The sequence below is a fragment of the Crocodylus siamensis genome, chromosome 10, assembly GCF_052110815.1.
Source record: "Crocodylus siamensis isolate JL-2025a chromosome 10, ASM5211081v1, whole genome shotgun sequence".
Lineage (NCBI taxonomy): Eukaryota > Metazoa > Chordata > Crocodylia > Crocodylidae > Crocodylus > Crocodylus siamensis.
Window position 1 is genome coordinate 36,856,371 of NC_143404.1, and position 27,996 is coordinate 36,884,366.

General features: G+C 53.2%; 1 protein-coding gene and 1 long non-coding RNA gene across 4 annotated transcripts; one reads left to right on the forward strand and one right to left on the reverse strand.

The window, feature by feature from the left end:
* Positions 1–40: 40 nt before the first annotated feature.
* On the reverse strand, positions 41–27,968 carry APBB3 (amyloid beta precursor protein binding family B member 3). 3 transcript variants are annotated; one of them, XM_090065289.1, is made up of 13 exons: positions 27,778–27,965; positions 20,143–20,333; positions 19,836–19,912; positions 18,783–18,843; positions 18,111–18,257; positions 17,599–17,726; positions 14,422–14,536; positions 13,749–13,836; positions 11,532–11,615; positions 9,897–10,012; positions 4,243–4,428; positions 2,084–2,313; positions 41–1,035 (listed from the first exon to the last, which is right to left on the reverse strand). In XM_090065289.1, exons 1-13 carry the CDS (start codon positions 27,824–27,826, stop codon positions 1,011–1,013), a joined length of 1,497 nt encoding a protein of 498 aa, XP_089921415.1. In that variant the 5' UTR covers positions 27,827–27,965; the 3' UTR covers positions 41–1,010. The 3 variants fall into 3 exon arrangements, with proteins under 3 accessions (XP_089921415.1, XP_089921416.1, XP_089921418.1); XM_090065290.1 differs by lacking the exon at positions 41–1,035 and having other exon boundaries at positions 2,080–2,313; positions 27,778–27,963; XM_090065292.1 differs by lacking the exon at positions 41–1,035 and having other exon boundaries at positions 2,122–2,313; positions 4,243–4,331; positions 27,778–27,968.
* Positions 9,196–14,412, forward strand: LOC149856434 (uncharacterized). The gene is made up of 3 exons (XR_016444510.1): positions 9,196–9,444; positions 11,392–11,549; positions 14,280–14,412. It is a non-coding gene; the product is annotated as an uncharacterized LOC149856434 (long non-coding RNA).
* Positions 27,969–27,996: the final 28 nt, after the last annotated feature.

Genomic DNA, 27,996 nt, shown 5'->3' on the forward strand with positions numbered 1-27,996 from the left:
CAGGGAGCAACATAAAGACAGGGCAGGATACAGCTTTCTGCATGGTAGTGTTTTATTTGCACAAATGATCAGATATAAAGTGTTATTGAGGTAGACGTCAGTCTGTCATACCGGGGGCTCCCCACAGGGGCACTGACTAGAGGGGATTAATAAACTGGGCAATGTCGATAGATTGGGGTGATGACTAAACTGATAAAGAGAACAATCCCTCATAGGACACAGCAGGTGATTCATGTGACTGCCAAGCTGGGTTCATGGCAGCTGGATGGACATCTGTTCTGCTCCATTCCTACAACTTGGCAACACTAGTTGTGCTGCAGGGCACACCTCAAGCCTCAGTGGGAGTTAACACAGGGCTGTCCACTGAGGGGTAACGAGACCATGCCAGAGCTTTTTATTCAGACATTTTAAATGCTCTTCTTTTCTTGAATAACACTACCTTGCTGAGCCAAGCCCTGGCTTGGTGTTGCAGGGCTAGGCCTGGGTGCTGGGCTCTGCATGCCAGTGTAACTCAGCTTAGTTACTGATGCCAGTGCCATGCACACTGGTCTATTAGGGTCAGGTCATTCATAGGCACCAGAGCTGTGTGCACTAGTTGGTTACTGGAGGCTGCTAGGGCTCACTAAGCAGTGCTCACCAGTCATCCAGGCATGTTAGCCTCAGAGCAGGAGGGCTGTTGGCTTGGACATTGTAGAAAGGAAAAGAAACACAAATTTTGTTTAGAATGAAAACATTTTACATGCTGCAAATGTTACAGGCTCCCTGATGCAGCCAGTTCATTAACTGGCTAGTTGCTGAGTGAAGTGGGATGGTACCATGTCCAGCCATTTTTCAGGGCATGATGTATGAGGTGCTTACTCAGTTGCCAGGGAAAGGATTTTCCTTGTTTCCAAAGCCAGCAACTCAAGCAGCCCATAGGAAGCATCTTCCCTCCATGGTGGTGTCAGTGTTCAGGCTGCCCTGAATTTCACTTAGAACACTGGTTTTCAGCCTGTGGTCTGCAGTGGTTTTCAGCCAGGTGTCCTCAGGTTATATCTAAGAGGTGTCCACAAAAGATGACTACGATCAATCAGAAGCATGTGAATACCCACACTTATAATTCAAAGGAGTCTGCATCTCCATTCAAATTTTTTTAGGAGTCCAAAAATGAAAAAAGGTTGAAAACCACTGACATAGATCTAAGGCAGTGATTCTCAACCAGGGTACTGTATCACTGAGATGCTTTGAGAGGCTTTCAGGGGTGTCACACTGTTAGCACTGTTAAGTGTGCAAACATAATTCACAGGTTAAATCCTGATATCTCAAACAGGAATCCATAGTGTCAAAAATAGATTCTGACCTGCTGTCGCCTTTCTGAGTTCTTTGCAACAGAAGAATTGTTCTATTCTTTTTTTTTGTAGTAGTAGTAAAAATGAGTGAAAATTAAGAACTTGAACTTTCTGGAGGTGTCTTGAGCCTAAGGAGGAGGTGCCTTGAGCCTAAAACATTGAGAAACATTGATCTAGGGCTACATAGTTGAATCCCATGATTTGGCCCTGCAGGTAGAGTTCATAGGCTAAGCACTCATGCTCTGGCAGACAGGAAACCTTGAGCTAACAACCAAGATGAGCTCCTGTTCAAAAGTGAAACCCAAGAGGCAGCAGAGGTGACTAGGGTATCTGCCTCCCAATCTACCTCATATACCTCCAATCTCAAGTTGGGTTGTGAGGGCAGAACTCAGCTGGCATTGGGCTTGACTGTCACATTTGCTGCTTCAGATATTAGGAAACATTCCGTACTTGAAAAGGTACGCATGCTGCAGTACTGCGACTCCCCAGAGTGCCCCCACAGTGTCCCCACTCCTCATGGGATCATCTACATAGCAAGGGACTATAGGGTTCTGCTTAGGACATCCATAACCAGCTGGAACTCTCCCTGCAGGCCATAGACTTGTTATTTGGGCCTGTTGGTCTTAGCTACAGTGAAAGAGCCAACAGATCTGAGTATGCTATTTACACAGGCCAGTCAAGCAGACTCCTTGCTGCTGCCTTGGTCCCTACCACCCCCCACCCAGACCCTCCCCAGCCCACAGCTGGCAGCCTACGGGGTATGCAGCATGGAATGCTTCTGCCGGAACACTTCCAAAAAAGAGAGGACCCCTCTTTTGCAAGTACTGGTGCTGCTGCCACTTTTCTGCAGGACATGGCCTGTGGCAGGAAATGGGCACCCTGGGGAGTCAACAGATGCTGTCCTCTTCATTTTCAGCATGGAGCGTGAGGTGCCCTTTGGCTTCATCCATGAGGTGGAGGCCACCAAACACTTCTGGTACTGCACCTGTGATGTAAATAAAGCAAGGGCTCAGAGAATTGCCCACCCTAGCTTACAAAGAGGTAAGTCTGTTGTGGCTGATAATTTGTCCAATAAATGGCTTGTGCATGTGCACAGCTTCAATGCAGCATGTAGGCAGCGAGGAGCACAGCCTGACAGCTTGGAAAGCTGTGTGCAGCTGGTAAGTCTGTTGTTGTGGAAGGGAAGGGGGAAGGGGGGAGGGGAAGGGAAGGAGTGTGGCAAGGCAGATCAAGGCCCCAGTAGTGAGGGAGGGAGTGGGGCTGGGGCAGGGCAGGGTGCACCGGATGGAGCTCTGGCTCATCCAAGGGGCATGGGGAGGGAGGGGGCCAGGTCCCAGCACTGGCCAGGGGGGCCAGGTTCTGCCACTTGTCCAGCAGGGTATGGGGGTGGGGGGGCATGTGCCCCCAGATCTGCACAGGGTGGGGACAGGTTGGGACCAGGGCTGCACAGGGCATTTCCCGGTGGGGGCTAGGCCAGGCTGTGCTCAGGGTGAGTGGTAGTGATGGGAGGGGGGCCTGGGGTGGCTACAGCGAATTTTGAAGTGGCTTCAGCCCCCCCACCCCCAAAACCCCCTCCCAGAGCCACCACTCCAAGTGCAGCCCAGTTTAGGCCCCTGCCAGGAAGAGCCTGGTGCAGCGCTGGCTCTAGCCTCAACCTGTCCCCACCCTGTGCAGATCTGGGGACACATGCCCCCCCCCCCATACCCTGCTGGACAAGTGGCAGGAGCAGTGCTGGGACCTGCCCCCCTCCCTTCCCATGGCCCCTGGATGAGCCATAGCTCCATCCGGTGCACCCTGCCCTGCCCCAGCCCCACTCCCTCCCTCACTACTGGGGCTTTGATCTGCCTCGCCACACCCCTTCCCTTCCCCCTCCCCCCTTCCCTTCCACCACAACAGACTTACCAGCTGCACACAGCTCTCCAAGCTGTCAGGCTGTGCTCCTCACTGCCTACGTACTGCACTGCAGCTGCGCACATGCACAAGCCATTTATCAGACAAATTATCAGCCATATTAGGCTGATTTCTGATACAGACAATTGTCTTTATATCAGTGTCCAATCCAATATCGGACCAATGTATTGGTGCACCTCTACTAAATACCTTTCAGGATCTATGAAAAACCTCTCAGCAGCTGCCCCAAACTAAAGCCACCCAGACTGAGTCCCTCCCATTTTCAAGTCAAGCTACACCACCTACCTAGGGCCAGTCTCATCAGGGAAGTGCACCGGCACCCTTAGATGACCCAGTTTTGCCTGCGTCCTAAAGCCTTTAGGTCCATCCCCTGCCCCAGTGTCTGAGAAGAGCAACATAGCAGGCTGTTCATCTCCTGAATTCCCCCCTTCCACCCAGCCATGGAAGCAGCTCTCTAATACCGAGCTCCCTCAAGGTTCTGAAAGGGAAACGCTTTCAAAAGGCGACATCTGGCCCCAAGGCTCAGGTGTGATGGTTTCCTGGCCCCAGACAGGAAGGAAGCGCCAGGGTGTCTGCCCCAAAGGAGCTTCCCTGTTCCAAGCACCTTCCTGGAGACACACTGGCAGGGCCTGTGTGCTGGACACCAAGAACAGCCACTGCCACAGACTGGAATGGATAACAGGACATAGGAGCTGCTTGAACTCCCCGTCCACAGCAAGGTAGACAGTTGTGGGGGCAGAAGTCTTGTTAGATTGCAAGGGCAGGACAGAGTGGGCATGGACTGAAAGATAAGCAGCCAGAAGGCCAAATCTTGATTAAACTGCAGACAGCTTTGACAGCAGGCCCAAGAAGACTGAAGGGGTTGGGGGAAGTTGCCTTGCAGCTATCCCAGCTCTGAGGTAATAGAAGGTGGTTACTAGGCCTTTCAATCCAGAACCTTTCACCACCATGGAGTTCCTTGCACATAGATGCTTCTCAGCAGGTCAGGAGAGGGCGCACTCACCATGCATGCAGCTTGCACAGCCTCGGAGATGGTGCCAGCATCCGGCTCACACCAGAAGGCCGTACACTGGAAATGCTGCTGCCCCAAATCTACAATGAGAGCAAAGGTGTGGGCATCCTTCCCAACCCCGATGAAGGTCACGTAGCGGACCTGGCATTCCCAGATGTGGGCATCTTCCTCGTCAGCCTCAAAGGAACATACAAGAGATCAGTCACTCAACTAAAGCAGGGAGAGAGGAAAAAGGACACCCCTCAACATCACTTCTCAGTGAGAACCAGGGGGCAAAAGCAGGACTGTCCCTTTTGTCTACACCTCAGGCTTTGTCCACCCTAGTTGGAAGAGTCCCAAGCAATGGCCCATCCATGCCAGACCTTGAGAGCTGTTCCATGGCTAGGTACATGGCCAGCCATCCCCAACCATCAGCCTGTCTTCCCTTAGGGCACAAACAGAAGTGCAGCTCCTGGGCCTAACTCGTGACATTTAACAGAAAATGCCATGAGATAAACTGATACTCCCTACCCAACAGATGTTAGTTGTTGGGTTATAGAAACATAGAAAATTAGGGTTTGAAGGGACCTCAGGAGGTCATCTAGTCCAACCCCTTGCTCAAAGCAGCACCATCCCCAACTAGATCATCCCAGCCAAAGCTTTGTGTAGCTGGATCCTGAAAACCTCCAAGGATGGAGACTCCATCACCTCTCTGGGTAACCTGTTCCAGTTTTATTACCCTTCTAGTGAGGAAATTCTTGCTAATATCTAACCTAAACTTCCCTTGCTGCAACTTGAGACCATTGCTCCTTGTTCTGTCATCTGCCATCACTGAGAATAGCCTAGCTCCACCCTCGTTTAACCCCCGCTTCAGGTAGTTGAAGGCTGCTATTAAGTCCCCTCTTAGTCTCCTCTTCTCTAAACTAAATAAGTCATGTCCCCCAGTCCCTCACCATTTTTGTTGCCTTCTGCTGGACTTGCTTCAATTTATCCACATCTTTTCTATAGTGGAGGGGGCGGGCCCAAAACTGAATACAGTACTCCAGATGTGGCCTTACCAGTGCTGAATAGAGGGGAATAATCACTTCCCCGACCTACTGGCAAGACACCTACCAGTGCAGCCCAGTATGCCAATAGCCTTCTTGACAACAAGGGCACACTGGTGGCTCATGTTCAACTTATTGTCCATGGTTGAGAGCATGGGTGGGAGATCAAGCTTCAATTTGGAGCTAATCCAGGGAGAGAGGCTGCATCTCTGCAGCCTCTTTCCCTACCTCTGCCCCCTCTCCCAGTTCCTGTTGACTCAGGATGGAAGGGGGAGAAGGCAGGAGAGGGAGGTCTGTTTTGGGGTTTCCCCAGCCACCTTGTAGTGAGGGGGAGGGAGCAGGATAGACAGGAAAACATCCACTCTAAAAGAAGATGATTGGTGGATATTTATGACATAACCATATCTGGGACATACAGAAGAGAACTATAAATAGTGTATATAAACATGGGAAAAAATGTGTTGGAGGTAGAGTGACACACATGAAGAGAAACAACAACTACTGAACCTCTGGTGCAGTGAAGGATGTCCGACCAGCCAAACTCACTGTATCCATTGGAAGGCTCATGTAAGAATATCTATGTCGACTGCTAGGGCTTGCTTAAAAGTTGAGTGTTATATTTAAAGCCTTGCTTAAAATATTGGTATTGCTTGTGTGTTCAGTAAATTAGGATTTAAGACTGGAATAGTCTCACCAATCATTTCATTTCCATTCACCCCACCCCTTAACTAAATTTAGTACAACGATGTCTGCCTCTAGATTTGCCTGTGCCTGAGGAGCTCTAAGATGCACTGGCAGCCTGAGGTCTGTGCCCATTTTCCCCTCAGAATCAGCTCTACTGCATGCCAGAGCAACCACAAAGCCCAAGAGCTAGCAGCACTGAGCTCCTTCCAGCCTGAGCTGGGCACCAGCACCACTGGGATTGCCCAGAGGCATTCATTTATGAGTGGCTTAGATCTGTTACAGCACTGGTGGCCTAGATGAACAGCCCTCAACCCCGCCCTACAGCCCTTTCCTTGGGCTGCTGTGGGGACCAAATGCAAAAGCCCGTGGCACTTCAGGCTCCTCTCTCTCCCCTTCACCTTGCATTTGTCTCTCTCACCCTGGTCTTGTGTCCTGCTTTCTCCTCTCTGTTCCCTCTTATATCCCTCCTCTCACTTTGTCTCTGCAGGGTCCCTGAAGGGGGCTGCAAAGGCAAATCACTTGGTTAAGCCAGTTGCCATAAGGAACAAGCTTAGGCCAATGGACAAATTGGAGACAGTCCAGCAGAGGGCAACAAAAATGGTGAGGAGGCTGGGGAACATGACTTATGAGGACAGGCGAGGGAACTGGGCTTATTTAGCCTAGAGAAGAGGAGACTGAGGGGGGAATATAATAGCAGCCTTCAACTACCTGAAGAGGGGCTTGAAGGAGGATGGAGCTAGACTGTGACAGAACGAGGAGCAATGATCTCAAGTTGCAGCAAGGGAAGTTTAGGTTAGATATTAGGAAGAATTTCCTCACTAGAAGGGTAAATAAACCACTGAAACAGGTTACCCAGAGAGGTGGTAGAAGTTCCATCCTTGGAGGTTTTCAAAACCTGGCTACACAGAGCTTTGGCTGGGATGATCTAGATGGAGATGGTCCTGCTTTGAGCAGGGGGTTGGACTAGATGACCTCCTGAGGTCTCTTCCAAACCTAACTTTCTATGATTCTATGATATAGAAGGAAACACACCAGGGTTGCAGAAACTTTGCCACTTACTTCCTGTGATTAGAACTGGCCTATATGGGTGTCTGCAGTCCTGTCGGTGGGACAGTGCTTCCTGCAGGTCACCTGTCCCATATCCTGTCTGCCCTGTTCACCAGTCCCTAGTGCAGGGGTGAGAAAAATACAGCCCACAGGCCAGATCTGTCCTGCTCATTCCCATTCTATTGGGCCCATGAGGCCCCTAAAAAATTTAGAAAATTAATATTTATCTGCCCCAGGGTTCCAGTCAAAGATGACAGGAGCCAGGGCTGGTAGGACCCAGGGGAAACCACGGCAGGACCTTGAACAGCAAGGCCAGCTCGGCCCCCACCCCCTAGCCAGAAGTCCCTGCCTAGCAGTGGCTTCTGGCCCACTGTGCGGGAGCAGGAAATTCAGGTAAGAAGGCATTGGGGGCAGGGAGGCAGGGGAGGACCATGGGCGATAGCCCCAGTCCTCAGGGCTGGGCCAGCTCCTGCTGAGTCCTGTGGTCCAGCTATGCAGCTGGCAGCTACACGGTGCGGAGCGGCCGGCAGGCAAGCAAGAAAGTGAGGAAAGTGGGGGAAGGGGGAGTGGAAGCGAGTGGGTGTGCGGCAACGTGGGGCCTACGCCAGTATCCCAGGGCCAGCGCCAGTGGGGCCCAGAGCAGGGAGGCAGGAGCCTGGGGCATCTGCTGGCAAGGGTCTGTAGAGCCGGCCTGAGCTGTGCCAGCAGGGAGAGTGGAGAGCTGGCCCAGCTCCACTAGCCCCTGCCAGCTGGGACCCTGCACGCCTGCTGCCCTGCTCTGGCCCCCACCGGTGCGGGCCCTGGGACACTAGCATTGGCCCCGAGCTCCCATCCAGCTGGCGCTGCCTCCTGCCGCCCACTTACGCCCAGTCCCGCCTGCCTCAGCCCCGCGGTACAGGCGGGGACGAGCGCGCGCAGCCCTGACCCCGCGCTCGCCCGCCGGGGCTAGGCAGCAGTGGCGCACAACAAGCTGCTGCTCAGTGCGGGAGAAAAGCGGTCCCGCACCCCCGCCCTCGGCCATCGCTTCCTGGGCAGCCGCCCGGAGCCCATGCAGGGCTGTCCTGCATCTCCGCCGCGTCACCACCGCCTCTGTGGGGCAGGGTGGCAGCAGAGCAGGCACAGGGAGGCCGGCGTGGGACCTGCGTGGCTGAACCAGGGAGCGCCGGCAGCGGGAGGGGCGCTGCTTTTCTCCTGCGCTGAGCAGCAGTTTGCCCCGTGCTGCGGCTGCTGAGCCTGGGCCGCGCTCCGGCTCCGGCTCCGGCTCCGGCTCCGGCTGCGGGCTCGCCCGTCGGGGCCGAGTGGCCGCGGTAGCGGCAGCAGCAACTGGGCGGAAAACGGCTGTTCAGGGTGGGGGAAATGGCCCCTTCCCCTCGCTGCCGCCGGGCACTTTTAGCTGCGTCCACAGGCGACTGGTAGGGGGAGCACGCGGCGGGGACTTGACCCCCGAGACTGGCCCCTGAAAGTGGGGCAGTTTTTTTGCCGCAGTTTTCTTGCCGCATGGGCCGGCGGCGTGTTGGCCCAGGAGCGCGGGGTGTGGGCCAGCCGAGCTGCACTGCTCAGCCAAGGAGAAGAGGAGCCAGCTCAGCTCCAGACCCGTCCCGGCCCAGACCCTGCACCGCCCAGCTGCTGCTGTGCTCCGCGTGCCTGCTCACTGCCGCTTGCCCCTGCCTACTGCGGCCATTTCCACGCCCCCCCGCGCCTGTCCCAGCGGCTCCGGGACCATCTGGCTCCCAGCTGCATCACCGGGACTGCAGGAGCAGCTCGGACATGGTGCCGGAGCAGTGGGAGGCGGGGGAGTGGCAGAGTGGGAGTATGGGCCCTGCGCCCTGCCCTGGGGTCAGGAGCAGCAGAAGTGCGGAGCCCCGGCTTGCAGGAGTGCCGGCGGGGGCTCTGCCTGCCATGTGGGAGTGGGCTGTGGGCAAACCTTCCCCCTCCCTGTAAGCCACAACCTTCCCCAGCCACCCTCCTTCCACACTCACAGCCCCCTACAAAATCCACACACCCCCACACAACCACACCCTCCACGCCTATCCACCCCCACAAATCCCACACAGGCACCCACACTCTCCTCCACACCCCACATAACCACAAACCTATACCCACCCTCCCACAATATACAAAAGACTTCATTTTAAGCTATTAAACTATCACCTCTATGTACACTACACAAACACATGTAAATCCGGACAAAAATATTTTTTGAAATTAAATTAATGAACATTGTAGTAAATATCTGATTTTTAGAATATAATTTGGTATTTTTCAGGTTCCAAGATGGCAAACACTCTTGCTGAAAGGAGTACTTCCAGGGGACAAGGGGAGGGACTTCTGGTGGCAAAGGTCAGGGGTCTTCTGATCCCAAGATGGAAACCAGGGGGTGGGGCACCTATCAAGAGGTGGGGTACCCATGCAGCCTTCGATGACTTGTCAAAACTGGGTAAGCAGCCCTCCACCCAAAATAATTGCTCGCCTCTGCCCTAGTGGAGCCAGATGTAGCTTCAATATGGGATAGCTACCAGAACAATCGTGCCCTTGGGCCTGGGTGGGTGATGGTCTGGATGCCATGGCTTGGGTGACAGTGTCTGTGGAGCTCACAGCAGAGGCAGCCTGGCAGATGTGTAACTGCACAAGTCAAGAGGACCCTGCTCCATTGCCCAGCTCAGGTCAGAATTCCATTAGTGACCCCCTTCCACGGGCCTGAAATGGAGCTGACTTCAGCTGCCCTGCCATTCAAGAGGAGCCATTTCCAGCAGTACAGCTCCCTGCCTGCAGCACAGCCTGCATACTCAGGGCAGAAAGGTCCTTCAGGAACCCCTTGGTGGTGTGCTGCAGTATGGGCTGTGTGCACCATGGCTGAACACCCAGAAGGTGAATCAGTGGGAGAGTTACCTCTGCCTGGTGCACTTTCATCACCGAGTCTGACACGCTGATAAGGGATGGGGTCCACTGCTCACGGCCATGACTGTTTGTCAGGTTCTCAATGGCTTCATTCAGCACATCCATCCCTGAGGAGACAAGGGGATGGGATGAAGCAGAAAATCTAGATCCAGCCCAGCAGGGCCAGTTTTCAGCTACTGGCCAAACTCCTCTGCAGCCACATGATCCAGCCAGCCCCACACTGCCCTGCAGGAAATGCTGGGGTAAGAGTGCCTTCCCCAACTCAGGGGAGACAAGGGGGGAAAAAGGGGAGGGAAAGAAAGGGCCATAGGCAGCTTCTCTCAGAAGGGCAAAGAGAGGCCCGGGTAGTGTCAGGTACAGGCTGGCAGGATAGTCCAGACAATCCTAAAGAAAATGGAAACCCCAGGATATAGCACAGAGCGATTGTGGGAGCCAATGGAGACACCAACTGCAGAGGCACCCTGGGAATTTGGGGTCCCTGACAGGAATCCATACAACGAGGCAAAGACACAACGGTGGGGGGGGAACAGGCCAGATGAGAGCAGAGCACAGCCAGAATCATAGCACCAGGCCAGCCCACAGCCCTGCCTAAAGGCCTTCTCACAACACAGCAGAGAGAGTGGAGATGGCAGGGACATGTAACAGCCAGCCACTGCCAAACCAGCCGTGCAGCACGGCCAGGAGACATGGGTGAGACACTCCATTCCAGGCTGGAAAAATGGCACTTCAGTTGAGGGCCATTCCAATCACTGCTGTCATAAGCATACCCTCCCCTGCCCTTCAGCTGCCCTTGCCAGTGAGTAATGCATAAGCCAGGACATTCAGAGCCAATGCTGTTGGATCCTCAGGAAGTGGGTTTCAGAACAGCCCTGGCTTGTAAACTCCTGTTACCAGAGGGTACGTTTCATTTTCTGGGGAGGGTTCTAGTGCTTGCAGTGAAGGAGACAGAGGAACGCATGGATTCTTCATGCTGTGGGGAAGCTCAGCCAAGCACATCATTCAAGGCAAGGACTTGTTGCCAAGATGTTTCTCTAGACTGGGGGAGAGCTATTTCCAGGCAGCTCCCAGGCTCTTATCTGGGCATGCATCTGCCCCCTGGAGCTTGAGTGACCCCTGAGCTGCTGGGTGTGCTGGTTGGGAACAAGCATAAAAAGACATGAAGACACAGGAAATCATTTTCTTTACTGGATTCTTGAGATAAAGTAAAGAGTGTGGGGAAGTGCCCCATCCCAGCTGGCAAGGCTGGGTTGCATGGGCACCAAGTGCAGTAGCAGTGACTGGGCCATACAGGTAGATTTCTTCCTGCAGCTCTTCCAGAGTAGGACTGAAACACACTGACAAGTGGGTTCCCAAGGCTGGGAAGCCTGCAGTGCCCTGCCTGTGCCAGGTTCTCAACAGGGGAGAGACAGTAGTTCTTCGTCAAGTACTACAGCTTGGAAAGCCCAGACAGGAGCAGTCAGGACAGACTTAATTCTGTTCCCTCTAGGTATGTTTCCCTTGATGGTTTGCAGGGGGGCTAATTTGGCACAGCTGCCACCCATGGAGCACAAAGGAACCAAGCCCAGCTGCCCAAGCAGTATAACAGAATGACAGTGCAGCCAGAGCTCCACCATCTCAGTTACCTACCCATTGCTTTGGACACAGGTAAGCTGCCAATGTAGAGGGCATCATACTTCTGGATAGACTGCCTCACAGCATCCAGAATATCCACTGCCAAAGACAAAGAGAAAAGTGGAATAATTTCTTCTCCAGCTTCTCAGTACATTGAACAAAGCAAAGGTCTTTGCCAAGGAGGGCACATTCAGAATCCAGCTAATGGGAAGGGGTTGGCATTACACTGCCAGGTGCCAACAGAGAACCACAGGCTGCACGTGCTACAGCAGGCTCCGCAGCACAGGTGCCTGAGCCCTGGGAATTTGTATTGTCTCATCTAGCAACAGTGGTTTTGCTTTGAGACTCACAGGAAAGTGTGAGTGGGAGGCAAGCAATTCTATTGTCACAACACCCCTCCCAAAGGGAGCCTTTGGCACTCCCCAGCCCTTGGATTGTTCCTTTGCATGTGGGTTTGTTTTCAAGATTTCACTAATAAACAACACTATTTAAAGGCGTTCCAGTACAACTCATGCCTCCATGATAGTCCCACAGGCTCTCAGAGTAGCTGAGGACAGGCTGCAGCATGTGAAGGGTGGGCACTTTACTTCTGCATATAAGCTGGGGCTCTTTGGTTTCTCTTTACAAAGCCAGGCTGCTGGGAGTCTGACTGAGCAGGCATTAGTTAGGGAGACAGGTTTACTCTAAAACAGATTTCAAGCCTCTTGTTTAAAATCAAGGCATCATCAGTTTGCAATCAGATGTCCCAGCAAACAGTCTTCTATGCCCTTGAGAAGGGTTTCTTAGCTCTCCCTAAGGTTTAGGCAGCAGTTTCTAGCACTGGAGGGTTGAGAGGTATCAGACTTTGTCCTTAATCATTGGTTCAAGGCCCACTAGCATCTCTTTAGCAGGGAAGCAGGGCCACTTCCAGTTTTCCACAAGGGAGAGAGTAAGAAATATTTTGGGCTGGTGTGACAGGGCACCTTTGGTGCCTGCCACTTTAAGAGTTTTGAGCAGGCTTTGGAGCAGTCAGCAGGTGTGATGTGGCCTAATGAGGTGGTCACATGACTGTGGGAGGGCTCCTGGATTGGAGAATGGGGCTGAGCAGCCTCAGTATAAACCCAGGCCCTCACAGATGGGCTGGCAGTTGCTGCAGGGAGCCAGAGGGATAACAGTACCAGCAGAAGCTGCTGCTCCCAGAGCACCTGGTGGTCAAGGGTAGTAACTATGGGGATGGAGGAGGTCCCTGGTCCTGGGGAATGACTTAAAACTACACCCTGCTGGGGTTGGATGGTGTGGTGGGGTGGTCCCCAGGAAATGCCATACCAGTGCCTCCCTAGTGAAAGGGGAGGATGGGGTGCCACATAAGCTCAGTCCCCACAACCTGGTGGGTTACCCTGTAGAGAGGACAGGCAAGGGGTCCAGACATATCATCAGGCCTGAGACCCAAGGGGCATAAGGCTGGGAGCCCCAGTGAGGGGCAGTAAGGGTGGGCCTGAACTTCCTGACCAGCCAGCCCATGTCCACTGTGCATGGGCTGGCCTTAGAGATTGGGTGAGCTGGGTTTGGAAGGGCACAAGAAGGTGGACCCATATGAGAGAGAGAGCAAGTGGCTCAGTAACCTGACCACAGAAACCCTTGACTGGTCAATGCTCAGGCCAGGACAAGAACGGTTGAAGGGCCAGAATGCCCATCATGAGGGATACCCAGAGCCAAGGGCCTGGGGTACTGACTGGCTTAGAGGCAAGGCCAGGGCCTGTGTGGCCAAAGGTGCCGGAGGGAGCCACAGCCAAGAGCTAGGGCAGAGTAGAATGCCTGAGAAGGAAGGATCCAGTTGGGTCTGAATGCCAGGCAGGCATAGAAGGAAGTCCTTTGTGGGGCTGGAGTCATATAGTGATGTCATCTGTGAGGAATGGGACATGGTATAAGGGAAGGTTCAGAGCCATGTATTATGCCCTTGGCATCAGGCAGTAAATGGGTTGGCTCCTGTCTTACAAACTTTTCTGAGTTGCATCAAAGGTGTGGCAGGCAAGGCAGGTGAGCGGACTGCCCTAGACAGGTGGGTGGGCCAACATATGGACCACCTGCAAGATGGCCCCCAGTCCCAGGTGGGTTCTTCTGATTTCTAGCAGTAGCAGCTGTGCAAGGCCATGTTGGAGTGAATGCAGGTGAAGAGGTCAGACCTGGAATTGATGACAACACATGGAACGGAAGCTTGCACAGGGGGAGGAATCAGGGGAAACCACTTGGTACCTTGCAGTGGCAGGTTGTCTGGAGAGATGGGCTCCAGCGTAACAGATCGAGTAAGGCTGTTGTTGGTCACTGCCCTCTCGGCCATAAGCTACGAGAGAGAGAAACACCATTAGAAAGGGGAGTTCTGCCTGCCTTCTGCTTGGGTTCTGGGCTGTAGACAGGAGCACCCCTGCAAGACAGTAAGGAAGAGCCAGCACCAGAGGAAAAGGATACAAAACTCATTCCCTTAGGAAGGAGGGAGGCATGTACAGGTGTCCTCTCCCCTGTATAGATGGGGAGACCAAGGCACAGGTGCTGGATGGGAGGACTCTGAGGGTAATCAACAAATCTGCAACAAAGCATGGATTGGGATCTGGTCTCTGCTGACTCCCAGCCTCGTGCTCTACCTGCCACCCAGTGATGCCCTTCAGAGCCCTTGCCGTTGTCCCTGCCACTGTCTACCCAATGAAGTTGGTACCAAACGCCCCTCATTCAGATGAGGGGATTGACTGCAGTTTATTCAGAGCTTCTTTTTCTTACTTCTTCCTACAGTCCCCAGGGAGGCACTGCAGATATGCTGCTTGTGTGAGATGCCTCATCTCCAGGTTGGAAGGGAGCCCTGCTCAGGGGAGTCTGCGTGTGGGCTGAGGGAGCCAGGACATGCTCGGGTCTCCTTGGGTCTCCATACATGTACCTTGGAGCACATCTCGTGCAGGGCCTTGGCTATTGCCTTGGCAGGCACATTGCAGTGGAAGACGTGGCACTTCAGCATACATGTATCCTTGTCACTGGCCACGAAAGCAAAATCCCTACAAACAGAGAAGAGGCAGGTGAGGTGCAGGCAGAGGGCTCAGGACACCATCCCTCACCTGGAAGCAGAACATGTTACCTGTCCCTGCATCCAGCATGGCAGCATGTGGAAAGAGGAATGAAGAAAGCAGTTACTGCACAGATTGCTACAGGGTGGCAGTGAGCTGGGGCCTACATCCCAACACCTCCTCCACCCTGGGAACCAGCCCCTTGGACAGGAAAAAGGGACTAGAACAGGTGTGGGCAATTATTCTGGCTGGAGGGCCACTTAATGAGTTTTGGTGAGCTACTGAGGGCCATGAGGGCAACCCTGCCCCTTGACAGGTGCTCCAACCCCTGGTCACCATCTTGGGACCAGAAGTCATGCCCCCTAACCCCTGACCTTTGCCACTGGAAGTTCCTCCCCTTGCTCCCAGAAATACTCCTTTTGGGGGAGGAAACTGGAACCTTGGAACCGGGAAAAAAAACAAATCATATACTAAAAATAAAACATTTACTATAACGTATTTTAATTTTATTTCAAAAAATACTTCTGTCCTGATTTATGCATAGTGTACATAGAGACAATTGCATAATAGCTCAAAATAAAATCTTACTCTTCTATATTGTGGGTGGGGGTGTGTAGGTGAGTGTGTGGGCTGTGGTTGAGAGGTGCATTTCTGTGTGTAGGGGTGTGTGTGGGGTTTGTGAAGTGTGTGGGGGAGGATGGTTTGAGGTGCATGGATGTGGGCTGTGTGTGTGGGGACCCTTACCTCCCCATGGCGCAGAGCCCCTGCCACTAGGGGAAACGGCAGCAGGCACAGGTCCTTGGGGTGCTTATGGCCCACAGCAGGCAGAGGCCCCCAGGAGCTGCGAGTGGTGGCAGGAAGTAGGGCCAGGCTGGCCTGGCTCCATTGTGGCTCACATGCAGCTCCGAGGACTCGGCCAGGAGCAGCAGGGAGCCCTGTGCAATGGACCCAAGCCGGTTCAGCCCAGCTCCCTACTGCCCTGGCCAAGTCCCAAGACCTGTGTATGGCAAGAGGGAGCAGGGAGAGGCCACTGACTCCATTGTGCATGGCTTCCAGATGAGTCCCAGGAGCTGCATGTGAGCCACAGGGAACCCATGCAATGGAGTTTGGCTCCAGTGCAGGCCCTGCACTTCCACTGGCCCCGGCCTTGTGCTCTGTACTTCCACCAGCCTGGCTGCTGGCCCTGAGCTCCCACCCAGCTGCAGCTTTCCCCTACCCACCCCTGCTTCCCTATCTGCTGCCCAGAGTGCTGCAGCAGGGACAGGAGGAGGAGCCACTTGCCCCCTCCACCCCCCAGCAGTTCCCTGGGGTTGTGGCAGGAGCAGCTCCACCCAGAAGATGGGTGTGTGGGCGGGGGCCAGGGTGGGGTCTGGGGACTTCCCACAGGCAAAGGTAGGAGCATAGTGCACTGGCCTGGCAGGAGTGGACTGGGTTCAGCCCCATGCAGAGCACAGCAAGGGTAGGCCCTGCCGATTACATTTAATTGGTGGGTGCCTGCCTGCGGGCTGAATGAAATTGTCTGACAGACCAGATCCAGCTCACAGGCTGTATTTTGCCCACCCCCTGGCCTAGAACAATTGTTCTCAACCCTTTTAGACTTAAAGGCCCCTCTGAAAGTGTCAGGTCTTCCCTTTCACTTGTTTCTTTTCAATGGAAAAAAAATAGAGCAATTCTTCTATCACAAAGAACTCAGAAGGCCCACAGTGGGTCAGAATGTTCTTGACTCTATTGATTCCTATTTGAGATTTCTGGGTTTAGCTTGTGAATCATGTATAGGTGTTTGCACCTATCAGTACAAATACTGTGCACCCTTAAAAATATTTCATAGCACGCCAGGCTACTGTAGCACCCTGGTTGAGAATTATTGGCCTAGAATAAAGAACCAGCAATGGCTATGGGCAAAGGCTGGTTATAACAGGGTACATCTCCAAGGGTGGCCGTGAAACTCCTGGGCTCCCCTCAGCCTTTATCCACTTCACCTTCTTTGGTCAGTTGCCCTTTCATTTACCCGCCACACCTTGATGTATCTACCATCTAGATAAAGGGAGGCTGCCCCAGGGCTTCCCAAGCCTGATCTTGCTCATGACCACAGGTATCTGTAGTCATTGCCTTAAAGGCTAATTACATGGGCTCCATCCTCCCTAATATCCACTCCCATGCCTTGCAGATGATATGCACACATGCCCTTCTTGGACTACAGGTTCCCAGCCCTAGTCCTTACCTCTCCTGGGCTATGGGCTTCTTGGCCCCCCTCAGTCTCCAGCTGTGACCCCCCGGTTTTTGGTCTATCTATTCCAAGGCTCTGGCTCTGCTCCAAGGCCAGGTGAGACTCCTGGGCTCCTTCAGACTTGCCAGTCTCTGGCTGTAGCCCTACTTGGTCTTGGCCTCTCTCTGGAACCCTGGCCCCACTCCTGAGTCAAGGAGACCTTTGGGCTCACTTAGCCCTGCTAACAATCACCCATCCTCGGCTCTAGACCTCTGGGCTCTCTAGCCCAGTTAACAGACTGCCCTCTGTCCGGGCTTGGGCCCTTTGGGCCCACACTTAGCCCTCTGGCCCCACTCTCTGCCCTCTATGGGCTCTGGGCCCTCTGGTCCCACTCTGCCCTTTGCTGGGGCTCCAGCCTTACTTCAAGACAGAGCAAGGTGGGTGGACTGGAGCAGGCACCACCTCACCTGCATGTGCCCAGCCTCATTACTCCTGAGCAGCAGCTAGAGGCAGAGGGCAGGGAGGGGGAGGTGGGCTGGGCACTGCTTTTCCTGCCTGGGGCAGAGATCACCCAGAGTGGGCAGGGGAGAGCTCTGCTCTGAGCATGAGTGGCTCACACGTGTGTGTGCGCTTGTGTGTGTGTGTTTGGTGCCCCCTGACCACTGCCCTGGGAAATCACCCACATTGACTACCCCTACGGCCTGCTGTGCAGATATCAGAGGATGGTTTCAAATGCCTTAAGAGGCTGCATAGAGCAGCTGTACCTACACTCTGAGAAGTGGGCTTCCTACAGCTGACTCCCATAGAAATAAGCTCCTGCAGCCTCCTGCTCACCTCAGCCTCTCACCTGCCATTGTTGCAGCCCACCCCCCAGACACGGATATTGATGATGGGCTGGCAGTGGATCAGGCTGTGGTCCAGAGGGTCCACCAAGCTCATTGTGTCCTTCTTCAGGATCATCACCATGTTCTGGCCCTGCAAGGAGTGAGCAGGAGCACTCAGCATTGGGGCCTCCCTTGCTTGCCTACCCTGCTCCCCCTTCCCACCTTGCTCAGATAGAAGTTGTACTAAAGGAAGCTGGGGTGGGAAGCCCTCTCTACCACCACCAAGCACCATCTGGTGGCCCCAGGATGGTCTGGTCAGGAATGGCTGGTGATCTGCAAGGCCTGCCTGTGTCTAGTGGTGCACACCTGAATGTGACTAAGAACGATGGGTGGGGGAGTGGGGGAAGGGGCTGACAAGCAAGTGGCACCCTGTGCCCAGGGCTTTTCCATTTAGGGGCAGAGTTTCTACTGCCAACACACCCACTCTTACAAACAGAGCCGCATTCCCCACAGGGACCAGACATGAGAGACTTACCTCACCCCAGCTGCCTGCAGGGTCCAGACTCTCACACTTGCTCTGTGAAAGCTGCTGGATGCAGTTGTTCACTGCAATGCTGCTCTTGCCAGGGGCCAAGTCCTCCTCTGGGATCTCTACCCAGCCCAGGGAACGTACAGCAAAGCACTGAGAAAGGGAGACGTATAAGGGAGGTCACACACAGCAGTGGCCCGGACCGCCCCACCCACTCCACACAGTTTCACTAAGCCTGCCAGAGCAAAGGCCAAGTCTGGGCACAGGGATAATAGAAACAATGTCCTCTGCCTTGCCAGCTCCCCAGAGGTCTGAGCACTGTGCCCTGTGCCCCAGCTAAGAGCCCTGCTCCTATGCTAATGGGAGTAGCAGAGCACATGGATGAGGCTCAAGTCTCTCTCACATCAGGCAGGGGAGCTGGAAGACTACACTGGGCATTGATACATAGATGAGCAGGTGAAAAGGCAGTGTGAGGGGGCTGCCTTGTGCCCATGGTGTGGGCCTGTGCCTCAGAAAGTGACCTACAGCTGATGTATGGTGCCAGGCTAACTACACCAAGTGCCATAGAGCAAGTCATGGAAAACCTCTCTGTTAGACAAGCCCCAGTGAGTGGTCCCTCAGCCAGGGTGGCATGAAATCACTCTTGCATGGCCCACTCCCCCCTTCTCCCAGCAGTACCTTAGAGCCTGGCTCCACACTGCTGTGGTGAAACTCCTCCCCGTGCCAGGCCAGTGAGGTTCTGCAATGGAAAACAAAGGCTCAGCCACTGCAGTGAATAAGGCACAAGGTGGTTCCTGGCAGGTTCTGGGGGGAGCTCCAGAGGCTGAGGGTTTCTGCTTCTTACCAGGGCAAGGAGGGCATAGGCAACACAGAACAATACATCTGCCCCTATGTGGGGCCAGCCTTGGCTTGCTAGTGCTCAGTGAGGTTGGATTTCTTGGAAAGGACCCAGCCCCACTAGGAACTGGACTAAGATCCAGCTCCTTCCCCACCAGCCATCCAAGAGCCACTCACTTCCAATTGGGCCATCTCATCCTAGGAGAACCAGTCCAGGTCCCCTGGTGGTTGGACCAATTCCAGACTGAATAAGGCATGTGATGTGACCAGTTGTTCTGATAGCTGAGCAGCACCAGTCAGCAAGGCTCTGAGACCTCTAGCCACAGCCCTGCTCTCAGAATGGGAGTCATCTACAAGCATGTCCTGCTGCTGGCATGCTCAGCTCCAAAGATCTACCTGCAGCACACATTTCCAACTTCCTTCCCTGATGCAGAAGCCCTGGGAATCACTGTCTTAGACCCAGGGAGCATCCTCTGGCCCCCATCCAGAAATCAAGGTAAGTTCTCTGCCTGCCAGCAAGAAACAAGGACAAACACTCTGCCTATCTATCCCCTTATGCCTGGGATCAGGGAAAGCCATTCTGTTCTCATCCAGAAATTAAGGCCACTTGTCTGCCCAACCCTGTGTCCTGGTTCATGCAGCACTGCACAGATGCTGAGGCAAGTAACTCCCCCCACCCCCCCCACCTCAAGCCAACTGTGCAACACAGCATGGATACCTCTGAGTCATATGCTCCCAGTCCAGCCTGGCAAAGGTCCCCTTTAGCTACACCCATTCTAGTCATCACTGCCATGAGCACACATGAAAGCTCTCTTACACCACCCCAGGTAATGGAATGCAGGTTACTTAACTGGACTAGGTTACTTAGCAAAGGAACCATGAGGTCAGGCCTACCTTCTGGGCAACGATGCCATTGGACTGGGAATGGGCATCTCCTTAGACAAGTGCTTTACTGTGGCTGCCTGGAGATCCTGAGCAGAAAGAGAAGTGAAGAGATTCATGAGAATGGCATCAGTAGCTGCACAGAACTTGTTTTTACATGAAATCCAAGTGGTAGCTTTAGGTCCCCAGACAAAGCTCCTGATAAGCCCTTGCTATCAGGTCTGCCAAGGTGAAAGGGAGCTGAGGGTCTAATTTCATTTATTTGACGTGGAATAGCCAGTGTTAAAATATAAGTTGATGCCCTCCAGGGATTCCATACCATTTCCTGTAATGTAGCATCACCACCAGGCCCCAGGCTTCCTCCCAGACCAGAGTTGCATGATGGATGTTGCCACTGTGTGGTGCCCGTGGGCACGTGCCAATAGTAAGTGCCAGAGGAGTCGCGGATTTTCCTCCATCCTGGGGGAAGATCAGGATCTGTCTCCAGGTTCTGGTCACTCCACAGGTTATCTAGAAACACAGAAAGCATCAGGTTGTGGGGGCCAGCTTGGATGAAGAGCAGCTTTCATCCAAAAGGATCCCAGTGCTCTTTACAGATGGCACTACCCCTTCACCCATTACAGAAATGTAGCCAGCTGTGGGGTATGATGCAATGTCTTTTTGTCACCACCCCAATATAATGATTTAGGCCAGAAGAGAAAGGACACGTCAGCCAATTCACATGAGAAACGAGGAGCTTCCAGAATGCAGGTCTGGCCAGGACACCAAAGCAAACACCCCAGCTCCTGGAATACTGGATGACACAAGTAATCAGGATTTTGATTGTATCTCTGGGAACACAGCATTCCCTGAGAATACCCTGTGGTAGTTCAGGATAGTCCCAGGATAGGAAATGATAGTTCAGTCCCACTGAAGGATACCATACTATAGAATAGTTCATACTATAGGATAGTTCAGTCCTATCACAAAGACAAGCATGTCCCCTCTGGGACACAAACAGCTGCAGCTGGAAAAATGAAAAAAACAGTGCCCATGTCCAGAAAAGCTGGCAATCTTGGTAGGGACACAAGTAAATAAAACAAAGGAAAGAAGCCAGAGGAATAGTATGAGTTAGTTTAGAGGTATTGCCCCTTGGTTGTTTTACATGCTTACATGCAACACGTTACATTAATTACTCCAGCAAGGTTCATCATCTTTGTATCCATCATACAAATATGCATTTACATAGATGCATGTGCACCTTCTCCCTCCACCCAGAAGGTAAATAGTCTGGGTGCATTTAGGGACGTTGCTAAGTTTTCTTAGTGCTGTAAAAGGATGTGAAATGGATCAATCTATACACCTGGGGAACCTTGGGCAGGGCTGAATCTTGTGCTAAAAGGAAATGTGGAAGTGGGAATAAATTAAAATGCTTTCTACCCTGGTCCCAAGTTGTGGTCTAGCTGACATCCTCCTGGGGAGTGTGGAAAGAGGCTGGTTGCTCCCCAGGTGCAACACATGAAGTCCAAGACTTCAAACCCAACTGGAAATATCGGCCAGTATTTGATGACATGGATGCCTTCAATGTCAGGGCCCAATCCTGCACACACTCCTCAGCCAAAGCAGGAGTCTTTGGGAGCTCTCCACATACAGGACCACAGGGGTCTGCTCTCTAACCCTCTGGGCCTGTAGCCCACACCCTTGGAAGTAGCCCACCAAACACAGCTCTCAGGGCATGCATTTCAGTGTAACAACTCCCCATCGTCTCATTTTCTCCAGCAATTTCCATCCCAAAATGTTGCAAAGAAGCTATCTGTGTGGGCCCATTGAACTGAAGCTACTCTTGGGGTGGAGGGCATCATATAAGAGCACACAACAAAACAGGAATTGCTTGTTCCCATGCTGAAGAAAAGTATTCTGGGATCTTTAATAGCCATGAACATGACTTATTCTCTAAGGTCTCATCCAGAAGCTGCTGACATGTGTCTCACACAACTTATCCTGAGAAGGAGGAAGGGCTAAATGGACACCTCTGGGGTTTGCAGGCAGCCTATGCATTTTAGAGCAGGTGTTATCTTTTAAAGCCAATCCCTCCAGTCTGCTACAGTGCTGGGCCAGTTGCAAAGGACAAGACCATGCCAGTTTCATTTCCAGACCCTTCCATGAATGCTGATGGCACCAAAATAGTCCCTCTGCCTTTCTGTGTCTAGATAAGCCTTCCTGCCACTCCAAGCACATCAAGGCAGAGGCAGTTTGGGTCTGCTGAACTCCAAGGCCTTCCACCAGGGCTTGCAAAGGGCTCAGTACAGCAGAGGCTTGGCACTGTAGTCTATTCTGCTTGGGGACTTCCAACGGGTCAGGTACAGAGCATGGAAAAGCAAGGCAAAGGCATGATGTGTGAAGGAGCTACTGAGGAAGAAGTGGGGATACATGTTACAGACACAAGAAATCCTCTCTGGGCCCCAGTGAGTACAACACAGTCAGCAACACACCTATGCCAACTCAGCCAATCCAGGGATTAATGCATTTATCTGAATGAATGAGGATGCCGCAGACCCAACACTGTTTAATGGCAAGATCCTACAGGCACAGAAATGTGTGCCTGCCTGGACAATGTCAGGGACCATTTCATTTAATTAAGGGATGGAGCTAGAGGTTGCAGTCACATTCTTTCCACAAAGATCTCTAAGCACTTTTCACACATGAAGCCAGCAACACAAGTGCCTCAGGAAATGGGGTGGGAGCATCTGACCCATTTTATGGGTGGAGAAACAGCCTGAGGCCCCAGAGCAAATAAACTGCTAAGCCTTGACTACAGTACCTTACCACTGCTCTAACCACTACTTTAGGTTCCTTCCACACAGTGAGCATTGCCACCCACACAAGCTGAAGCAAGCACATATAGCTTGGTCTGGGAGAGACTGAACATATTTTTGATTAGCAAGACAACAGCAAAGGGAATTCAATGACATCAGCACAACATAAAGGTTGAGAACACAGACATGCAATTCAAAGTGATGGTTCCTGCCAGCCTGTGCCTTGGGTCCTGGGATCTCCTTACTGTTCCAGGCATACCATGCTCTGTACTACAGTGCTTGATTCCTGGCAGGCTCGTACATTGCAATCCCTGCCTCAGACACCACATTAGCAAATCTAGATAATTTGGACTGAAGAGAAAAGCAGCCATCTCCTCAGCAGAGCTGTTAAAATGGGAAAATCATACAGTGCTCAGGGGGCTTCCTAGACAAACTGATTCCCTCCTTCAAGGAGGTAGGAGGGATCCAATTAATCTCAAAGGTCTCCTGAGGAGCCTCTGAAAGCAAAGGGGACAGCACTGCCAAGGGCACAGCCTCACTATCCTGCATGTAGTCAAGAGCTTTGGGACCCAAGTCCCAGCATGAGAACCATCCTACCAACAAAGACCTAATGCAGCTGCCACGCACACTGACTGGGGCCCTGAGGAAGGGGCTGGAGCTGATGTCCCCAAGAGACATTCAGGAGCAAATGCACCATTAATTTGATGGAGCCAAAGCTAATTAATTCCAGGGAGCTTGCACTGCTCCAGCACAGGAAGTTCAGTATCTCCTCTACCAACAGCCATCTCAAGCACATGGGATCTGAGCCAAAGGCATTTTCCAAAGCCTCCATTTACACAGGCAGGTAAATCAGTGATCTTAACCTCACAGTCCAAATCCCCAGCAGGGCCCAACCTGAAAGATCTCCTGCTACCAGACAGAGAAAGCTCTGCAGAAAAGAGAAAAAACCCCACACATGGCAGGCCTATCATTTCACTGCAGGAGGGCAAGGTGCTACAGCTTCAGGATTCAAGTAGGATCCCTCTCCTCCAGCCCTTCTGCAGCAGAGCTGTGATAGCTGGGAACACAGGGCATCTCTAGCATTTCTAGTTCCAGCCTCTCAACAGGAATGGCTTCAACCACCCAAAGAAAGCTGTGCCTTCATGTTATAGGTCACCCAGCCACCTGGTACCTCAGAGCACTTTCTCAACTCACCCAATGGGAAGTGTGACTCAGATTGTCACCCCAACACCATTTGAGGCTCCTGTGCCTTTTCTTCAGTCCCTTACCATGTGATGAGTTCACAGGCTGGGGGGAAGGCTGCAGAGGCAATGGGTTTCATGGTGCACCATACCCAGTAACACTTCATAAGGGGGAGAACAAAAAGGGAAATTATGAAGATCTCAAAGATCTCTGAATGGGCTCCCCCCCACACACACAGTAGCCCACTCCCTGCCCCATCTCAGAACAGACAGGATGAGCCCTGCAGGGATAAAAGGTGCAGAACTGTAACTGTAGCTGTTCCAGTGGATGCAGCTAAAAATAACTAAAGGTCAGCGTGCCCCTTCCATGTTCTTATCCTCTTGATACAACATGGGAGGAACAGAAGGTGAATAATCCATCACAGCAACTCAATATACTCTGGGCCTCTGCTGTATCTGGCTGCACAGCCTGGCTTGCAGCTGGGAGATGCACTCTGCTTAATCAGGTCCTGCCATCATCTGAAGCAGCTCAGCCAGCTGCCCAGATAGGAAGCCTGCATCTTCTGCATGCAGAAGCTAATGCCACCGCATACAGTCTGCTGCAGTGCAACCAATCACTGCCAAGCTCCTTCCTGCCATCATACCCATTCCCAGCTGTGTAGCCTCTCCTTGTCATTTGCAAAGCTCTTCCCTGGGGAACCAGGTATTGCTCAGACAGAGGCTGTTACTTGCTAGGACCCTGGTGACTGCCTCCACTCTGTTAAGTGATGCCAAATATCTCCAACCCCAGAACACCCAGATGCAGATGGAATAGGAGAGGCTGGTGCCATTTGTTTATGAAACAGGGTAAGATTACCTGATCCAACAGAAAAAAGAGACCATCCCTCTCTACACAATCTTTGTGATCCTGCTTCTGTAACACTGCATTCAGGCCAGGTTAGGGGGACAGAAGCAAGTGATCAAGGAGCTGAAAAGTTAAAGGAACTAGTGGTTCAATCCAGCACTTAGTGAGGTCCCTGGGCAGCGTATCAAGACCCGAATCCTCAGAGGTTGGCAGAGGGAGTAGAAAGAGGAATCTTGTGGCATGGGATTGGATTTAAGGCAATTGACCTGGAGTCAGAGGTGAGATAGTTCCTCCCCTGAGGCCAAGGCTGCCTAAGGTGTCTTCCCTATGCATGGCTAATTCCTATCTAATCTGACCTGCCCTGACAATGGGACTCCCAGGCCTCCCCTTGGAGACTTCATCCCATCCATCCATCCCATCTTCCCTTAGTGTCCCCTTCTCCCCTCCACTGCACATGTTGCTCCCAGTCTAGCACTTAAATCTTGCTGAATGTCAGCAAAGAGGCATGAACCCAAAGCAAAAAAAGGCAGAAAAAGCACTTTACAAAATAACCTTCCTCTCAGGGCCACAGAAGGGCATGATACATACCAGGCTCCTCTCCCAATATGGACACTCCCTCTAATGGGCAGTCAATGCCCCTGAACCCAGACAGTTGGGAGTGCTGGGGTCACACCAGCTGCCATGGCCATTGCATCAGTATGAAAGGTTCCTCTCCCACCAGGGTCTGATCCATGTCCTTTGGCACCACTTTGGCTTGGTTGTTTGTGCGTTGTTCACCCACAGGGTGATCTGGCCTCATTCACTTCACCTGGGGGTTCAATTCTTCCGGTCAAGAAACCAGGAAGCCACAGCCAGGAAGGCCAAGGGCACTCTCAGCTTGAGGCTCTTCACAGTGATGTTCCTTCCTTTTTGCCCCCAAAGAATGCTTAGACAGACTCTGCTGGGAATCTGACCTAGACCCTCCCTCCCCAAACCTCTTATTGCCCAGGCAGCCAGGGGCTCTGCTACCAATGTGAATGAGTTCTAAGATGCTCATGCTGGAGACAGAGCTTAATGGAGGAGGTGTCTGTAGCTTGGCTGGCAGACCTGCACTTTGGATTGTGTCCAACCAAAAAGCCACCATATCCTGCAGTTGGAGCCACAGAGACCTCTCACCTCTTATCTGGACTTCAGTGAAAGAGAGGAAGACTGAGCATCTTACAGTATCAGACCCTTGAAGAAGGTCTTCTCTGGAGCATCTCATTTGACACTAATACAAATGCATTTGCCCTCCCACAAAGTTGACCTCTTTCCTTTATTAGAGGATCCTGGTCCTCATAGTAAATCCCCGTCAGTGTCAAAGCCAAGAACTACTAAGAAGCTCTGTGCTGTAATGTCATTGACTCTCAGTCCATAACTCTGTAAATCGCAGCTCAGAATTACACTGCAGGATAATAACATCAATCCCAGAAAAACACTAAACCACTGCCAAACCCATGCCAACTCCAGGAATTTAACCAAGGGACTGCAGACATTCAGCACAGGGATTAATCTGGCCAGAGTGAACTGCAGCAGAGCATGGCTCCCCCCAGCTCCAGCTGGGCCTCCCCAGGGACAGAATGTGTTCAAGTTGGAGGGGAGATAACTTTCCTTCAGGTGTTAAATTGTTACACGGAAACAGTAGGAGTCTTTCTGATCTCTCACTGGGCTGAGAAAGCATCTGGCCAGGAAGCTCTGGGAAATGTTGTGGGAACTGTTTCTTTAGCAACGGATCCTCTTCAATAATATCTGTCCTTGTTGTGAAGCATCTCATATTCAGTGTGAATTTCATGCCTGTAAGCAGCAACACTCTCTCAGCCTGAATCCTCTTTCTAGTTACAGATCAAGTACAGCCAGGCAGTGCCAATTCCAGGTCCCCTCATCTTCACTCCTCCTTAACCCAAAAGTGGCCCAACAATGAGGAAGGCAAGGGACTGACCTCCACTCAGTCCTTGGCTTCCCTCCTGGGACTGGCAAAATGCAGCAATGGTTTGGGTGATGTGGAAACCTGCTCAAGGGGCAATGAACTGACACCAGTGTCAGGTCAATTTAGTTTCACAAAGCTTTTGGGGAGGCACTTCCCTGATTCAGCATGTCTGCTCTCAGTAATGAAGACAATGGCTCGTCTGCATGGAACAAGACTGCAAGCAAATCTGGGGTAGATCTGGCAGCTCAAGACAAGAAGCAGGCTTTGTTTTAAAATACAGCAGGTGCGTTTTCAGTGAGAAGGGGGCTGGATTTGTTACAGCAGCTCTGCTAGCTCTTGTGGGGTGCTGGCACACATGTCCAAAGCAATCAGAAGATTGCTGCATATGGAGCAGGAGCCCACAGCCAGGCCTTGCTCACACCCCAAGTGCTTCTCACAAGAACACAGCAAGGATGGAAGTTAAGGGCCATTCCTGATGTTAATGGGGCCTGGTCTGCCAGCCTGAGAGACGACATCCTCTGCTTATCCACAGAGCTGCGTCAACAGATCATGGCAAAGCATGTCTCCCACTCCCATCTTCTGTAGCCAGCTACCAGGCCAAAAGGCATCTTCCGTGTCTGCAGCCCATTCCACCTCTGGCCTCTTGCAAAAGTGCTGCTTTTGAGGTGGGTGTTTCAACGGAGCCCCCAAGTCAGTGCCTGCTGTTGGGTCACTCCTAGAAGAAGTCCCTAGAGATGGGCTGGTAGAGGGGGACATGGTTGGTAGAGAGGCAGAAGGGCCCCAAATCCCACAGCCAGAGCCGGTGATGCCCCACCAGTGACCTGCCACATGAGCACCTCAGAGCAGCACCCTGCCCTGCCCCTGCCTCTGCCCCTGCCCTGGGCCGGCCGCCCCCCCTCCTGGTGTCGGGTCTCTCCGGCAGCTGCTTACCGCCGGCTCGGGGCTGGGGGCATTGGCGGGCAGGACTCGGCGGCCGGGCCCGGGCTCCCGGGGGCCGGGGCCGGGGCCGGGATCAGCACCGAGGAGAGCGCAGGGCAGGGCGAGGGCCCGGCCTGGGCAGCGCCCGCGGGGGGGGAGCCCGAGGCGGCCGCGCCCGCGACAAGGCGGCGCCGGAGGGAGGCAGCGGAGGCGCCGGCCGGCCCCGCCAGCGTCCGCGCCGCCCGCCCACCCGCCCGGCCCCGGCGCTCACCGTCGCAGTTGACCAGGATGATGGCGAGCATGTAGTCCTTGCCCAGCATGGCCGCGGCGCGGGCCGCTCGGGCACTGGCGGCGGCTGCGGGCCGGGGCTGAGCGCGGCGGGCGGGGCGGGGGGCGGGCCCGGGACGCGGCGCGGGGCGGGCGGACCATCGACCTCCCCGTGCGGGCCCTGGCGGGGCGGGAAGGGTCGGGGGCTGCCGGCGGCCCGGCA